Source organism: Dendronephthya gigantea, unplaced genomic scaffold (genome assembly GCF_004324835.1).
Source record: "Dendronephthya gigantea isolate DGI-Jeju-01 unplaced genomic scaffold, DenGig_1.0 000129F, whole genome shotgun sequence".
NCBI classification, from domain to species: domain Eukaryota; kingdom Metazoa; phylum Cnidaria; class Anthozoa; order Malacalcyonacea; family Nephtheidae; genus Dendronephthya; species Dendronephthya gigantea.
The window spans coordinates 189,069-205,395 of record NW_021163139.1 but is presented as its reverse complement, the minus strand read 5'-3'; the positions used below and the strand labels follow the sequence as shown (position 1 = coordinate 205,395).

Genomic DNA, 16,327 nt, shown 5'->3' with positions numbered 1-16,327 from the left:
GTAGAAAAATCAAATTCAAGTACTGTACAGAAGAAAAAATGCACTTGGTATATGGAATTCTAATGGTAGTTCAAATATAGTCCTTGCCAAGTGTTCCTGCGAAGATAAAGTGTTCGTAAGTAGAAACTTGAGTGGTGACATTGAGTGAACTCAGTGTGTGTAAATATGATGAATATATGTGACATGAAGTAATAGTTTTGCGGAGCCAATCAAACTACGTGTAACGTCAGACGTTTGACGTCATTATGAGCTAGAAAAGTCTACTTGTCTACCGAACAAAATCGATATAATAAAAATGGTTAAGTTTCCTTTTTTCATGTAAATTTGATAATTAATTGCACTAGGAACAAATATATTTTTTGACTACAATACGAAAATATACAAACGACTTTTTATTTGAAATATTAAACTGAATTACAATTAATCTGGAAATGACAACAAACGTAAACTGGAATGTTTAACATTCTTTGCTAAATTATTGCATTAGGAATTTTTGAATTACATATTACAGACGCTGATCATGTCGTATAAAATCTCTCTATATCATCAGCGAATACGCATTACTGTTTATTAAATATTATATATTTTATAAAAATGCTGCTATATTACAAAATAATGTCATATAGACTCTGGGAAGTATATCGTTCACCATCATTCCTATATTTGGGAGGACTCGTATTGCATCAAATATGTGTTCAGATCACTAACCTTTTCTGTACTAGCTACAGTTTAAAGCATAGGTCAGTGGTTTGGACATTAGTGGTCATTGTTGAACATTACAGTAGGTAGTTCTGTCACAAATTACGGTACAGAAAGTACTTGTATAGTTTCGTATATAGCTATACCAAGTGATCTAAATCTTCAAATCCTCGCAAAACAACGTTTCACCGGCACATTGGGGCATGATGAAAGCCACCTCTTACTCTTCGTGATCCCATTTTATCCCCCATACCAATCACACGTACCACAACGTCCGATTAAAACCTTGCGCTGTGGAACAAAATAGGAAAAATAAGATGTGGCCAACCATATGAAACGCAAGCCCTATACGAGCTGTTTTACGCCAAATTATCTCCTTTGAATTTATAATTTTAATAAGTTTAACATATATACCTATGCCATAAACCGCTTCTCTTGCCTGTAAAGAATTGAAGATGAATATTAAGAGTAGTTCCGCGAGTGAAATATTAACAATAAGAGGATGATAGCTCTAGTGATGCTAGGACAGAGTTCAAACTGACCTGATCTTCAGATTCAACCGTAAATACAAAACATGTGAAATTCTTGGATATTGTACACGTCGTATCACTAAATGTTTTAAAATACGTGGATATATATAAGTAGCTGTAACCGACATTTTATTTAAACCGTTTCCTGATGTTAAAAATCTTCGCTATTTTCATTCTAGTCGGAATATTTCTCGCGTCCAGCTCTTACCCAGAAATATAGGCGAAGACATTCTTATCAACTTTACCACGGCCACAGGCAGAGGTTACGGTGTAGGAATGATTAGCCAATGTCTGAAATGATAAAAAGATAAGACTGACTCCAGCATAGGATGCTCCAAATACCATAATATATATCATTTGTACTTTCAGAGCGTGTGTTTGGCTTGCAGACTTGAGATGAGCTCTGGTTGTTTTAACTGTAGAATAAGTTGTAGGAAATATGACCGTTTGTCCGTTAACTAACCTTGTTTGTCTTTTTATCCTGAATTTCGATGCTTGTTTCCCCGAGTTTCACTAGCACCGGCTGCACATGCAAAGAAACGTATTTTTGTCAAGGTAAAGCACTTTTAAAATGATCACCAAGTGCGGGTAGGATGATATGAATTCCATAGCAATGAGAAACGGATAAATGAGATGATTGAATCAGAATGATACAACATTTCGTCTCTCCTGCTACTGAGAACGACATTAATGAACGACATCAATGAACGACATCAATCAACGACATCCATGAACGACATCTTACCAGTGGATCGTTCTTTTGTTGCACAACGGTCAGTATAGACGGTTCAATTAAATTCAAGTCGCCAGTCTGAAATAAGATTCACGGCAACTCAAAAATGAACTACGGTTATTTCAAACAAAAATATCCAACAGTAATTCACATTGAAAATACAAGTCTAACCTCTCCTGTCCTGTTTTTCCCGATGTACTTTGCCTCAAAACACATGCTGCAAAATAGATTGGAAAATTATCTTATTTTGTATTGGGGTATTTCACTCGCCCATTCTTAGCAAAAAGGGGAATGGTTTAACTCCAGACCACCTTTACTTATATACTAAATATACATATATCTACAAAGTAAGATGCTCTCGCTATAAAGAGGATTGAAGAGAGCAAACAAACGGCATCAACGGAGGCCATATATATATAACAGCAAACTCACTTTCCCTTGGGGACGCCATGAACAGGAGTTTCGTTAAAACTTGTCACCATGGATCTTAGCGGTGCTTTACAGACACCGTTTTTTTCATGGTATTTTTGTAAAAAGAACTCTTCGCTGTCCAGCAGTTTTTTTCTTTCCTCTAGCGGTGGAAACAGTTGACCGTTTGACAGTTTGATCTGAGAACGAAATACCGCGCCGTTAGTTATGGTAAAAAACATTATTATCATGTTTAAACTTAAAGTGTATAGCAGTGTCTTTTGTTCGGGGAAATAGTCGTAAAAGCTAGGAAAGATGGCCAGTGGTGAAAGTTTTGTATGCGACCTATTTTTATATATCTTTTATCGATTTTAGGATTCAAATTCCAGATTGTGACAGGTCAGCTTCGTGTCAAATTATCCATCAACTACCTTTGCTATGGTCAAGGATATTGGTTGACCATGATTTTGTTTCAACGTTTCTGCAACCTGCAAGACACAATCAAACAGATTTGCTGATCAGATTTCTCGTGTCATTTCTTCACGGGTAAGTTTTCACAAAGTTTTGTTTTCAGACCTGTCCAACTTTTTGTCCCCAACAAATTCTTCCACACAAGGTAAGAAGACAGTCACCAACAGCCATGTTGTTCTGGAACAAGAAATTACAGACTTCCTATCAATTTTTTACTTTTGTCACATAGGCTATAATATTGAATAGTTTATTGTACGCTAAAATCAGTGGCTAAAACCCAATTCATAACTTCATATGACTTGCTTGACTAAGGGCCTGCTCTAAGCTGAACAACTTGCCGAACTGCATTGAAACAAATTCTTGAACAACATTGATGAATATTTGTTCAGTATTGTGTTTACCTCTTGTCCAATACTTTCAGGCAAAACATGCGCTATGACAGCTCGGCCTTCCACTTGACTTCAGAAGAAAAAACCAAGTTAGTTTCACATAATCCACAGAAGTACATTAATAACCTGGATATCCACACACTTTTGACAGGTAACAAAATATTCTACCTCACTGTAATCCCCAACTGCGTACAAGGAACTGTTAATATGTCTTCTCGTTTCTAAGAATACAAATATTAGTTGTTAGTTGTCAAAGTATGTTGACAATGTGCGAGTCATTTCAAAAGCATTAAGTGATATGCCATACCGGTATTGCCCAACTTTCGTTCAGAAACTCTAGAGCCTTTAAAAAGAAAATTGATTGGTCAATGATTAACCGAAAATTAGTTTACATATGCGAATGGTTGGAATACCTGAAGATTTAGATCAAAATCCAGCTTGCTAACTTCCTGGAGAAGTTCCAACAATGATTCTAGCGAAAATGATATTGTATCAAACATTTCAGAGATGTTTCAAAGTATGTGTTCAATATAATCAAATTTATTATTCACCTCGTAAATGTGGTGTTGCAATAAATGAACCATCTGTGTAGAAGTCCTGGATGCATAAAAATATTGTGAATTCCCAGCTAATTCATATAGTTTAACTTTTGGAGACTAACAGCTTAGTTAACCCAACAATAGCAATACTGTATGTCTCCATTGTCTGCCATATTTAGACTACGATACACAAATATACTGGAATTCTAATGTTTACACAAGCAGTTGCAATATCTATACAGTATTATATACCACAGTCCATATATTATTAAATTGAATTGAATTGAACTGAATTAATAATATATGGTACTCAACATTATACCTGCAGGAATGACCCATATTTATTCAAAGCTTCTACAGGAGTATGAAGGCATTTCTTTACCAAAGCCATCCGAATGAACTGCCGACCTTTGGTTTCGATTGGCCAAAGCTATACACAATTTTCATTAAAGATTAATTACTTGCATTTGACAGTTGGCAAATATCCACTTCCTATGGTACCTGTCGTTAAGCTGTTTACATGCAAGTGATATACAACAAGTTGATTGGAACTGATCAACCAGAAGAATTTGGTTTATGATGTTTATTATATTTGTGAGTGACGTTTGTTTTCTTAGCAACTTTAAATGTACTAACATGACTTAATATGAACCATTAATGATATACCTTTGTTGAGCTTTCAACGGCATTCACTATATAAGCCAGTTTAGGATCATTGCTAAAGAGGAATATATAAGAATAGGATATAGATATGTACTGTGTGGAATGAGCCTTTGCTATGAACACAAGTGATTTTCTCCTCCTGGTGTAGACAACTGAGTAGGTTTAAGAGTGTATAAACTGTGTATATTATTTACTAAATGACATATGGTACGTAGAAAGAGAAATTGACCGACAGAAATTGTGTGTGTATGAAGCCTGTAGCTTAGAACATCAAAATGATGGGCATGTTTACTCTTTAGATTCTGCAAGGCATTAATTGGCAGTACTGCATGATTGGCAGCTAGGAAACCTATGACCATAGCAAATACATACAAGAGGGTCCGCTATACGGTAAGATGTACTGTAGCAACATTGTGCATGCTGTGTTTCAATAATATAGTTACAGTATCATGGAAAATGGGCTCAGTATATACCTTCCATAATTTTGAAGAATTTTCGGAACACCAACAATGCAATTCCAGTAGTGTTTCTGTTTAAATATCAACACGCTTCCTGAAAATCCAGAAAATGGTACATTATTGCGGTACAATCCAATTTAATACTGATGCTCCTGCCTCATATCCTCACAAATATTAAAATACAAGAGTTGGGTGTATTAAGGTTCATTGTCAGCACATAACACGTGAGTTAATGGTTAACGAACAGTCTGGAATGAACTGCCTGCTTCCAAGCTTTTGCGCAAAACATAGAACTTCTTATAATATAAACTAAACGTTTTTAACACATAAAATAATGAATTTATCGAAAAATAATATATATGAATGAAATCTGCGCTTTTGAAACAACATTGTTTGACAAAGGATTTTTGCAGTTATAAATTTTTTATACGCTTCACTAATTTGCTTTGGTCAAGATAATATAAATATAAAACTTCTAGACTCCATACTTCGGGCTCCTTCCAATAAAATCTGCTCAAAAGTCGCACAGAAGCGTTGCAAAGGTATGCTGTCATCTTTTATCGTATCTGCGCTTGCTTTTAGTTGTTCGACGTTATCTGAAATGTTAAAAACAGAATTAAAATTGTAACGTGAAACCGTCAATGGACTATAAAATCGCGTTGGCGCACGACAAACAATTTTTGTTTTGTGTGCAAGCCTTTATAAAACCCACCTTCTAAATTGCTCAACAATGTATATTGGTTTAGGTTCTGATTCTTCTTTGATAAGCCAAAAGACATCGTAGTAGAATCGTCCTCTTCTTCCTGAAACTTTGACACCGATCAAAGGGGCCAGATGTATCGCGCTTACAAAAATGACAATAACTGCCCCGATTTTTGCATACTGTTTCACATCAATGATTAATAAGTTTCACTTGATTGCAAGCAAGCGCAGAAACGAGGCATCGGAGCGTAAAAAGGTGCAAAAATTTGCATAAAAACGACTCGAAGTCCAATACGGATGTCAACAAACTGTCACAATATATATGTGGTATTTAACTCTTCTGACCTCGTTATTATAACTGGATAGAGGGCAGGACTGATCTCAAAACATTCTGGACACCCAGAATTCTAAGATGCGATAAAGATTAGGATTGTTGGGTGTCGGAATAACAAAAAAAACAAGCTAAACTTATAATCATAGCAGCATTAAACACATTGATTTTAAAGTAAATTACATTTCGAACACATAAGTTTGATATAACAATGCTTTCTTCTACATTTAGACAATAATAAAACATTGTTATATCTCATTGTATATTGACTTTTCTTCAATCACGCCTTTGCAAAATCCCCAATTTAGGGCTTATTTATACTTATTGATCCATTTTAATTTTTTTTTTCTGTCCGTATCTGGCGGTATTTTAGTGGAGAGCACGACGTATTCCAGTAATTATTATATAGCTCAGTGTCTTAGAAGCAATTACAATAAAATGCACATGTCACGATGAATCAACAAAAATATTTTCAAAAGTTATTTTTCCAAACTAAAAACGAAAATCCGGTTCAATTTTGCTTTCTTAGTTGGTATAAAGCATAAATATGTCTTCTGAATTTAAGGTGAAATTGCATATTTACGACGTATCTCGTGGTATTGCCAAGCAAATGTCACCTCTGCTGTTAGGTGTGTGAATTATTGATATATATTTGTCTGCAAAAGCTTAGAAAAACTGTGTGTATTGCTGTGTTTTATATATTTCTCGTGCGTTAAGTTGCATCTTTTATTTCATCATGGATTTATTTTTCCTTGCAGGAAAGCAAATCGATGGCATATGGTAAGTGAGATTGTACCAATTGCACTGGCATGGCCAACCAGCCTGACAATTTGGTCATGCTATGCAAATTTCAAGTCATTGGAATTCTTTAGAAATTCATTGTTTTCACAGTCGATGAATACCAAAATATTAGCGTAGCGCTGTAGCATGACTAAATTGTCAGGCTGGCCAGTGGCCACTGACCACGCCACTGATCAATTGTACCAACTCTCGATTGACCCCCCAAATCTCAATTAAGCACCATTAACCATTAGCTCAGTGATTAGCTGTACAGTGCATTCCATGTTACAGTAATTAATACACCAGCTTTACTATAAAATACATTACAATTTATATATTACAAACTCCATACCGAATATCTCTGGCATAGGGTAAGCAGAATTCACCCTGGACCATTAGGAATGATTGACAACACTTTTTATTAAATCATGTTCATCAATTATTTCAAGGCACACGGGGATTGTGATCTATGAAAAGGAATTCTTCTTTGGATCTGATGGCATTGATTATTGCTTGCCTGTAAGTACATATGATCTAAGCTAATTCTCTGCTAAAAAATCTTTTCGGTCAGATACAGGCATACAGACATTTAGATCAGGGTCCGGCCAGTATATACGTAACCACTAGTCTCCATAATCTCCATAGTCTCCAGAAAGAAATTTCCACCCATAATCACAAGAGCAGGTTACATACATACCATGTATTAATTGTGCTAAACTTTTTTTAGTGTGGTACTCATTTGGGAGCCCCAGATGAAATCAAGGATATGGGATCCACACAAATACCTGAAGATATCTTCCAACAATATTTGATTGAACTTAGTGAAAAGGATTTTCGGTATGGATGTTCTGCTCAACTGAACTGGATTTAGGTTCCTCTTTGGAGTCAAGTAAATGACTAATTTTGATTTTTTTGTGCATACGTATTTTAGACCAGAATGTTATAATCTTTTTGAGCACAACTGCAATACTTTCTCAAATGAGGCTACCCAGTTTCTCACTGGACGTACCATTCCTAAATACATTCAAGAATTACCCAAAGATGTTTTAAATACGTGAGTGTCATTAAACTGTAAAAACATGATGAAAACAATTGTGTTATATATGCAATCATTCATCCTGTACATATGTGCCTAAATAAATTTCTTTCTGCAGGCCTTTTGGTGCTATGATAAAACCAATCTTTGACTCAATGTCTGTCCGTCCAAATGTCGGTACATTGGTATCCGACACTACCGCATCGCCAACAAACCCACAGAAAAACTCTGAACCACAGCCAACAACCTCCAGTGATGACTCTGGATCATTGATAAGGTATATGTAATACTTGTACTGCTATTGAAGATCTATACTTTTGTAGCTATAACACATCATTATATTTAAAAAATATCACATACATATATACAGTAAATGCTTGGCTCATTCTGTATATTTCAGTGATGGCCCAACATTAGAGTTACAGCAATCCAAGAATGCTCCAGTTATTATTGACAACTACAAGGTGCTGTGTTATTTGTGGTTATATTTACGCACGAGTTTCTCTGCCACTGATCTACAGTACATTCTGGCTTTTTTTGCAGGTTTCATCAATTGTATCCAGCTTAGAGAAAATAATTGAAAAAGGAGAGCTAACTGAACCAGAAGTACAGCACATCTGGGAAATTGTAAATGCATTAAAGTCAGAGCAACAAGATGAACTTAATGAAACACATCTTGAATTATTAGGTTTGTGAAATAATTATGTTCAGTTAGAAGGTTTAGTTGAAAGGTGGAAGGGAAATTGTCTATTTTTATATACTTGTAACCAATTAAATTGAGTAATAGACTTTTAGCCAGAGTCTGCCAGACTGCTAGATATACTCATTAAAATATTGTTGTCTTATTAAAGAATCTCTTCTGGAAAAATATGAACACACAACGGAAGTGTGTATACTCACAAGCATTATTCAAACACTCAGTTTGTTGGTACTGCAAGATCATATTATTTCAATTGTTTGCCAAGATTCAGGTATGTCAAGATTTGATTCAAAATGTATAGAATTAAGTACTGTATTGTACCTGTACTTTGTGGTTCTTTAGAAATGAAGCTCTCTTTGGGAATTAAATAATCTGTGAATGCAACAAGTACATCACAGCCTGTTTACTAGCTATCAATTTTTTGTTTCAGTGTCCAGGCCATTATTTAGGTTAGCTCGTGAGTTCCCTCAACTTAATCCTCCAGATGTTCAGAACGCTGTTGTTGAGCTGGTAAGTAACATGGCTGTTTATTGTAGCTCAGACCATTATTACCTGCATAGACTGAGATAATATTTCTTCCACTGCAGCTCACAAATATTTGCAGTACTGATGCTGGATGTGAGGTTTTTGTTACCAAGAACCAAGGCCCAGGAGCAAAGGGTGATCTGAAAAGCTCAAGTAATGATACACAAGTACGACTTGAACATCATGAGACAGCTGTTGACCACAGGGATGTGATTGAGGTGACTGTCAAAGCAATACTGGACGGTGGTATGGAGCTACTCAAAAGGGCAGCTGGTTTGGTGTATAATATTTCTATGGCTAAGGTATGGTTGTTAATAACCAAGAAAAATTTATGACCATCTAGATGATTTGTGAACTGTTGGGTAGAATACTAGATGGAATAATTAACATATACGCACCGGTTTTCTTTATACCAGGTGAGTGAAGAATCTGCACTTGAATGTTCTTCTGCGATTCTCGAATGTTTGCAGAGAGACAACTTGGATACAAACACAGGTATAGGTCCTTTTAGATTATGTTTTAAGTCAAGTTTCAGCTCTTGTTATCTTTAAATCTAATTCAGTTCACAGAATTTCATAATTCTTCTTCTTATTGTTTTGTATTTTTATAGTGTACCATTGCTTATTTGCTTTGACGAATTTTATGAAAATCAGTTCCGAGGTAAGATATATACATATAAATACAGTGTGTATATCTTTCTGTATGGTAACATAGCATAACATAACATAACATAGCAAAGCTAACTTCTTCAGGTTTATCTGAAGATAAACTAGAAACAGTAGAACTGTCCAGTTGTTAACATCATTAAAAGGCCCTTTAACATTTGGTGTTAACATAATTTCCTATTCTAGGTTGTAAATTTGACGAGCCTGATTGGAATAAAACTTTCAAAATTTGTCCAACTTTCCAAACCAATAGAAGAAATATGCAGTCAATTGGAACAGTATTTAATGGTTTGAGGTGAAAGGGACGTGTAAATATATTTTATTATATTCGTGGCACTGGTATGCAGGTATATATTTTTAGACAGCGTAAGCATGCAGTTTGGGATACAGTAACCTCCTTATTTATTGTACGGTACAATTTATTACTTTTCCACTGACCGGTGAAAATTTATCTGGTGTTAGTGAGAATGCGATGAAATTAAACAGTCAATCTTAAGCAATAACCAAAGATGTACTCTGTAAAGTAATAATTTAATACAATAAATTTATAAATTACTTACTCTATAGTTTAAAGAATTCATTCATGTTATCAAGACCAATAAACAGTAATGACTGGACACTCTGCTAAAGCCCTCTTACGTTGGCTACAACTTACTGCTTGTACAGTTAATTTGGCCTCTTTCTGAGATCTAGGTAAGGCAAGGTCACATACAACATATGATAATGAATAAGCCATGCCTAATAAGACTTTTGAGTTATCTGCAGTAAGATGATAAATCTCGAATCTCTGCCAAGGTTCACTGTTTGAGCTGTCATAATTCCATGATAATGTTAGCGTTATGGAGATGGTGTTTGCATTCAAAGTACGAGTTTTGATTTTGCTCTCAAGACACTTCAATGATGTCACTGTAGGAAGCGGTTTCCTCAGCGACACAGCATCAATTATCTGTATTACAAAATTACATATTGAAGATGCTTTTGTTCAACTGATAATACTCTTTCACGCCTTAGCAAGATGGTTAGAAAAAAGAGGTGCAAGAAACAAGAGGGTTGTGAAATAACGACTAACCTTAATCTCTCCAAGATAAAGCTGAAATGGAGTTGAAGAATTGACCTCAATTGCATCTAAAATGTAGAGGAACAATGCAAAAACAAGACATGATACAAGCAAAATGAGAGAGATATGATTCTTTATGGTAAGCAACAAACTAACCAGAGGAGGTTTTGTTCATCAAAACCAAACGAATTTCTTTAATACGAGATCCTTTTAAGTCCTTCTCAGCTAACAAATAGTATCTAGATCAGTCAACACAGTAATGAAATCAGTGAGAGGAGATTTATAATTTTTAATCCAACTTGAGCAAAAATTGGAATTCACAACTGCATGCTTATACCTCGTGTACCACAGCGAACTGGTCTCCTCTTCGATGCAACAGAGTTCTGCCAATCTTCCATGGTGATCTCCTGAGACAGGTGCGAATGATCTGTAATGTTCCTGGCCAACTGATACGGAGGTAAAACGTTCCATATCAATTTGTGACGACCTTGGTACACCATAGCGTTGCATCAGTGCCTCATTCAGATTGTCCATTTCCAAATCTTTGAAGAACAATATATGAAACTCATAATATATATCCTCTAGAAGCCCTGTGTTGAGTAACGCACAGTGCTATTTATACTGTATATTCACAACTGTTCTCTTAAAAAACCTCTTATTGATCCAGTTATACTGATTCTTGGTGGATTGCTCAACCACTATGTTTTCAATTGATTTATAGACTTTGGAAAACCTGGTAAAACTCTATTGTACCTTGATCTTGCAAATCTTTTCCTTGAACTGGACATAGCATCAAGTAATTTGGCTTTTTATCAACATGCAACTGTAAAGCAACGTCCAATGAATCCTTGTCTTCCAGTTTGATAGTGAAACTAATCATTACCGTACTTGGTAGAACTATGTCAGTCTTGAATAACCTAAGGATTATGACACAATGAGACACCACAGCATACCACACTGGGTTATCTAAATTCTGTTACCACAAACTGAGCTTCTGTTTTACCTTACAACAGCTTTGGATGCAGTTGGAGTTGACGTTGTTGATCCCTGCAATTCAAGACATCCACCACCTCGATAAGCATGAAGAATCTGATGACCAGCGGATGTGATAAGTACACCATTTGTTTTACCAAGACTATAGATTTGGTTGATGTAAGTAGGCTGAATTTCCTGAGCACTGAGATGCGTCCATGCATGATTAAAACTAACCTGAATGAAAAAAAAAATTTTAAGTTTGGATGGATTAATTGCTCAATAACCACTTGTCGAAACATAAAATTCCCAAACTAATAGTACCATTCCATTATTCCACCATTTTTCACCATAACCTTGACAAAAAGATGTTACAAACGGGAGGCAAGGACTCAAACAACGAGTGTTGCAATCAGAGGCGATGGATGCCCAAAACCTAGGAAAATTAAACATTAAGATGTGGTTTGGTCTACCTCTTAAATTCCAATCTAATAATTATTGAGAACATTTTCGACCACATACTTATCTTGACTGACTTTGAAAGTGGACTCAAATTTTTCATAAACCCATCCTGGTGCAAATAAAGCAATAGACAGATTGCTTTCCTTGATAACATGAGTTGCCTGAAATATATTTCAATCATGAGGTGCAATTAAGTTAATTATTAAGAAATATGAACCATATAATTTGTATTCGGGTACCTTATTTGTATTCCATCCACCACCACCAAATACCCCTCGACCGAACACATCAACACCAACATAAACGTCATACTGTCGATCATTACCAGCAGCCACTCTGGACAAAGCCAGATCCCTTTGATTCCAACCATAGTTTAGGAATATCCCATCAGATACATCAAAAAATACTCTAAAAAACATGGTCGTTTAAACATGACTGATACACCACAAAGTTTGTGTACTTTTCTGTTTGCCAACCTGTTTTCAGAATTTAGCATGTTCTGCCATTTTAGATCACCTTTGTACATTACGCTGTCATACCAAATGATCAGAGATTCTGGTTTAACTTTATGCATTTCTGCAGTTAGGTACTTGACAAAATCAATCAAATTGTTCATTTGTGCCGGCTGAAATGGAAATACACAACAACGTTAGCATTTGAATTAAAATAGATTGTCGTTTAAATTGTATAGGCCATGACAATTACTTTTAAACCACCTGTATTGGATTTTCAATATTTAACAACCAGCCCTCGAATTCATAATATTTTGCTATCAAGACCATTTGATCAGCAACTCTTTTGTAGGACGACTCATCGTCAAAAATCTTTGCACATCGAGCAGCACCATCTTGCCATTCTGTGATGAAAGTACCAAGAACTTGAACACCATGTCTATGCGCAGCATTCGTCCAGCAAGGAGGGGGAATGGTTATAAAGTTATGACTGAAGTATATGAATATATCAATGTATTGCCAATGATAGATACGGTAAGATTCGGTTGATGGGTAACCCTGAACAAACCTGAAATATTATAGGTCACAATTAGCCAAATTACTGGTGAATAAATTAAGGCTTGTAAGAGGCTTGCATATAAAATACGTTTCCAACAAAAAGGCCATTCCACAATCATTTTAATAGGAGGAGAAAGCATTTTTCGACCTTGGAAGGCAGATGATAGATAATGAGGCCTATGGATCCAATTGAACTGTTCAGTTTAGTGAAATAGTCTGTGATGCGCCTCACCTATCCTGTACATAACCACCTTTCATGTCATGACAAACAATGGTCTTTGGCTGTCGTTCTGTGGTGACGCTATGCAATGGGACAGAGCTCACATTTAATCCATCAAATCCTTCTCGCCAGGCGAACAACTCCTCCAAACTTGTCAACGGTTGTGTTTCTGGAAATGACTTGTCATCCGTTTCAGAGACTGAAAGAGTCACCCGCTTTCTAGAATTTGCAGGTTTATTATTAATAGTGGTCTGTACCACGCCGCAGGATTCGCTTGAGGTTAGTTGTAGATTTTCTGTCTTTGATTCAGTATCAGGGACATCCGAAGAGTTTGAGACAGGTTTCTCAAGTGTATTTCCAATGAATTCATCCGTCAATTCATCGTCAGGTTCGACTGGTGTAGCCTCCTCAGTATTAATACCACCTCTTAACAAATCGAATTTTTTCAGACGGTTTTTAAGCATATCCGACCGTGAAATGAAACTAGGTTTATTCTTCCCGTCCGTTTGATTATTTCGCTGCCTTTGCCATTTCCAAAATAGATAGCAAAGAATTAATATTGCTAATGTCGAGAAAACGACAACAACATTACTAGGAACCGAATTTTGGATTTCCGTGTTGGCGGCCATATTGGATTTCATTTCCAATTCTCCATAACACTGAAATGATGAAACGTATTATTAATTATTTATTTTTTTTTATTTCTTTTTTATTTTCATATTATTAATTTTGGAAAAACGTTCAATTTCTGGTACACCAGATGATAATAATCTACACATGAACATGGTGTTCAAGTTTTGAAATGCTGAAGGAAAATATTATAATGAAAAAAAACTAGAAGCAAAAAAAAATTGTGCTTAAAAACAAAACTAGAATGCGCTGCTTTAAAAATGTTGAAATATAGGAAAGGACAACTTTTTTATAGGCTTTTAGTGATCATGATGAATTTCTGAAGGTTGCCTTGTCCTTGGTTAGTTTATAGTAACATCGCTCACGATGATGTTCGGAGTTGATCGGCATATTGTCGGAGTTGATCGGCATATTGTCGAAAAACCAACGAAATATGCTCTAAAATGAAAGATATTAGTGTTAGGAAGCCACTTTTAGCATTTTAAGACAGTTTTTGAAAAGTTGAAAAAGTCGTCAATTTTGACCACAAAATGGTAAGGGGTAAGCTTTGGTAAGGGGGACTTTTTCAACTGTCCAAAAACTGTTTTAAAATGCTAAAAATGGCTTCCTAAGACTAATATCTTCCATTTTAGAGCATATTAGGTTGGTTTTTGGAACATTGAAAAAGTCGTCAAAGTTGACCATTATGGTAAGGCTTACCCCTTGCCATTTTGGTCAATTTTGACGACTTTTTCAACTGTTCAAAAAGTGTCTTAAAATGCTAAAAATTGCTTCATAAGACTAATATCGTTCATTTTAGAGCATATTTGGTTGGTTTTTGGAACATTGAAAAAGTCGTCAATTTTGACCAAAATGGTAAGGCTTACCCCTTACCATTTTGGTCAATTTTGACGACTTTTTCTAATGTTCAAAAACTTTCTTAAAATGCTAAAAATTGCTTCATAAGACTAATATCTTTCATTTTAGAGCATATTTGGTTGGTTTTTGGAATATTGAAAAAGTCGTCAATTTTGACTAAAATGGTAAGGCTTACCCTTACCATTTTGGTCAATTTCAAAAACTGTCTTAAAATGCTAGAAATTGCTTCATAAGACTAATATCTTTCATTTTAGAGCATATTTGGTTGGTTTTTGGAACATTGAAAAAGTCGTCAATTTTGACCAAAATGGTAAGGCTTACCCCTTACCATTTTGGTCAATTTTGACGACTTTTTCTAATGTTCAAAAACTTTCTTAAAATGCTAAAAATGGCTTCCTAAGACTAATATCTTTCATTTTAGAGCATATTTCGTTGGTTTTTGGAACATTGAAAAAGTCGTCAATTTTGCCATCAAGTATTAAAATGTATTATTTTATGATAAGTATCAAAACACTATGCGGTGGCCTAGTGGTTAAGGCTACCGCCCCACCAGGTTGTGAACGTAGGTTCGAATCCTGCAAGGAAAAGTGCAATTTTTCCCACCTAAATTGCTATTTAATTTAAAATTCTGCGAATAGGATTAAGTAAATAAAGAACAAGAGCTATTGATAAGTGATGCTGTGGCCCAGTGGATAAGGCTACGGGCTACCAGGTTGGAATCCTAGGTTCGAATCCTGTATAGGAAAGGTTCGATTTTTCCCACCGAAACTATTCTTTAATTTAAACTTCATCGAAAAGGATTAGGTCAAATAAAGAACAATAGCTTTCGACAAATGATGCGGTGGTCTAATGGTTAAGACGTTCGTCTCTCAATCCGAGGACTAACGTTTCAACTCCTGGCAATGCAACAAAATTAGCCTGAAAATTTTCGGTGTGATTTGGAATGTTTAAAACAGTTTAAAGACTTCTCGGCCTTTGCAAAAGACCGTAAATTGCAAAAAATTTGAAATATAAAAACTAAACAAAAATTATCGCCTTCAAAAGTACCTGAAAATTGAAAGAAAAGCACAAGTAAAAAAAGTTTTAACGACGGAAAAAAATTAACAATTTCCCGCTTTTAAAAAACTCATGTTTACTTACCTTAATAATTTTTTTTCACGAAAATTTGACAGGGTGATTTTCTCGAGACTGAAAAAATTTACTTTTTTTCATTTTTTTGAAATTCTCTTAGATTTTTTTTTGACGAAAAAGTATTTTGTCTTGGGCTACCTGTGTCAAGCCAGACACAGGTAGCCCAAGACAGACACAGGTAGCCCAAGACAAAATACTTTTTCGTCAAAAAAAAATCTAAGAGAATTTCAAAAAAGTGTCTTGGGCTACCTGTGTCTGGCTTGACACAGGTAGCCCAAGACAAAATACTTCTTCGTCAAAAAAGAAATCTAAGAGAATTTTAAAAAAGTGAAAAAAAGTAAATTTTTTCAGTCTCGAG

General features: G+C 35.3%; 3 protein-coding genes across 3 annotated transcripts; 1 reads left to right on the top strand and 2 right to left on the bottom strand.

Moving 5' to 3' along the window:
• Positions 1-385: 385 nt before the first annotated feature.
• Positions 386-5,909, bottom strand: LOC114536015. Its single transcript, XM_028557360.1, has 20 exons — positions 5,603-5,909; positions 5,379-5,486; positions 4,906-4,984; positions 4,436-4,487; positions 4,092-4,199; positions 3,782-3,827; positions 3,644-3,702; positions 3,538-3,573; positions 3,399-3,451; positions 3,243-3,300; positions 2,947-3,018; positions 2,802-2,858; positions 2,395-2,570; positions 2,134-2,179; positions 1,975-2,040; positions 1,693-1,752; positions 1,438-1,520; positions 1,242-1,308; positions 1,114-1,138; positions 386-990 (listed from the first exon to the last, which is right to left on the bottom strand). The coding sequence occupies exons 1-20, from the start codon at positions 5,667-5,669 to the stop codon at positions 956-958; spliced, it is 1,353 nt and encodes a 450-aa protein (XP_028413161.1). The 5' UTR covers positions 5,670-5,909; the 3' UTR covers positions 386-955.
• A 447-nt stretch (positions 5,910-6,356) lies between these two features.
• Positions 6,357-10,087, top strand: LOC114535989. The gene is made up of 14 exons (XM_028557334.1): positions 6,357-6,552; positions 6,682-6,703; positions 7,153-7,222; positions 7,431-7,540; positions 7,635-7,757; positions 7,858-8,016; positions 8,140-8,203; positions 8,283-8,427; positions 8,591-8,710; positions 8,870-8,949; positions 9,027-9,266; positions 9,381-9,459; positions 9,575-9,624; positions 9,816-10,087. The coding sequence occupies exons 1-14, from the start codon at positions 6,471-6,473 to the stop codon at positions 9,921-9,923; spliced, it is 1,452 nt and encodes a 483-aa protein (XP_028413135.1). The 5' UTR covers positions 6,357-6,470; the 3' UTR covers positions 9,924-10,087.
• Positions 10,088-10,121: 34 nt separating this feature from the next.
• On the bottom strand, positions 10,122-13,979 carry LOC114535988 (cytosolic endo-beta-N-acetylglucosaminidase-like). Its single transcript, XM_028557333.1, has 12 exons — positions 13,363-13,979; positions 12,837-13,140; positions 12,597-12,745; positions 12,360-12,528; positions 12,181-12,281; positions 11,983-12,094; positions 11,690-11,895; positions 11,440-11,603; positions 11,024-11,228; positions 10,843-10,925; positions 10,699-10,754; positions 10,122-10,575 (listed from the first exon to the last, which is right to left on the bottom strand). Exons 1-12 carry the CDS (start codon positions 13,977-13,979, stop codon positions 10,219-10,221), a joined length of 2,523 nt encoding a protein of 840 aa, XP_028413134.1. The 3' UTR covers positions 10,122-10,218.
• Between the last annotated feature and the right edge of the window lie 2,348 nt (positions 13,980-16,327).

Bases quoted from the DNA above. Each gene is read 5' to 3' on its own strand.
- LOC114536015 (XM_028557360.1), bottom strand. From the start codon at position 5,669: ATGTCTTTTGGCTTATCAAAGAAGAATCAGAACCTAAACCAATATACA. The intron at 3,574-3,643 runs GTATTCCAACCA...TTCTTTTTAAAG, and splicing joins ATTTTGATCTAAATCTTCAG to GCTCTAGAGTTTCTGAACGA. The intron at 3,301-3,398 runs GTAGAATATTTT...TTTCTTCTGAAG, and splicing joins CAGTTGGGGATTACAGTGAG to TCAAGTGGAAGGCCGAGCTG.
- LOC114535989 (XM_028557334.1), top strand. From the start codon at position 6,471: ATGTCTTCTGAATTTAAGGTGAAATTGCATATTTACGACGTATCTCGT. The intron at 7,541-7,634 runs GTATGGATGTTC...TACGTATTTTAG, and splicing joins CTTAGTGAAAAGGATTTTCG to ACCAGAATGTTATAATCTTT. The intron at 9,267-9,380 runs GTATGGTTGTTA...TCTTTATACCAG, and splicing joins ATAATATTTCTATGGCTAAG to GTGAGTGAAGAATCTGCACT.
- LOC114535988 (XM_028557333.1), bottom strand. From the start codon at position 13,979: ATGGCCGCCAACACGGAAATCCAAAATTCGGTTCCTAGTAATGTTGTT. The intron at 10,755-10,842 runs GTTAGTTTGTTG...TCTACATTTTAG, and splicing joins GATGAACAAAACCTCCTCTG to ATGCAATTGAGGTCAATTCT. The intron at 10,576-10,698 runs GTTAGTCGTTAT...TTTGTAATACAG, and splicing joins TTTATCTTGGAGAGATTAAG to ATAATTGATGCTGTGTCGCT.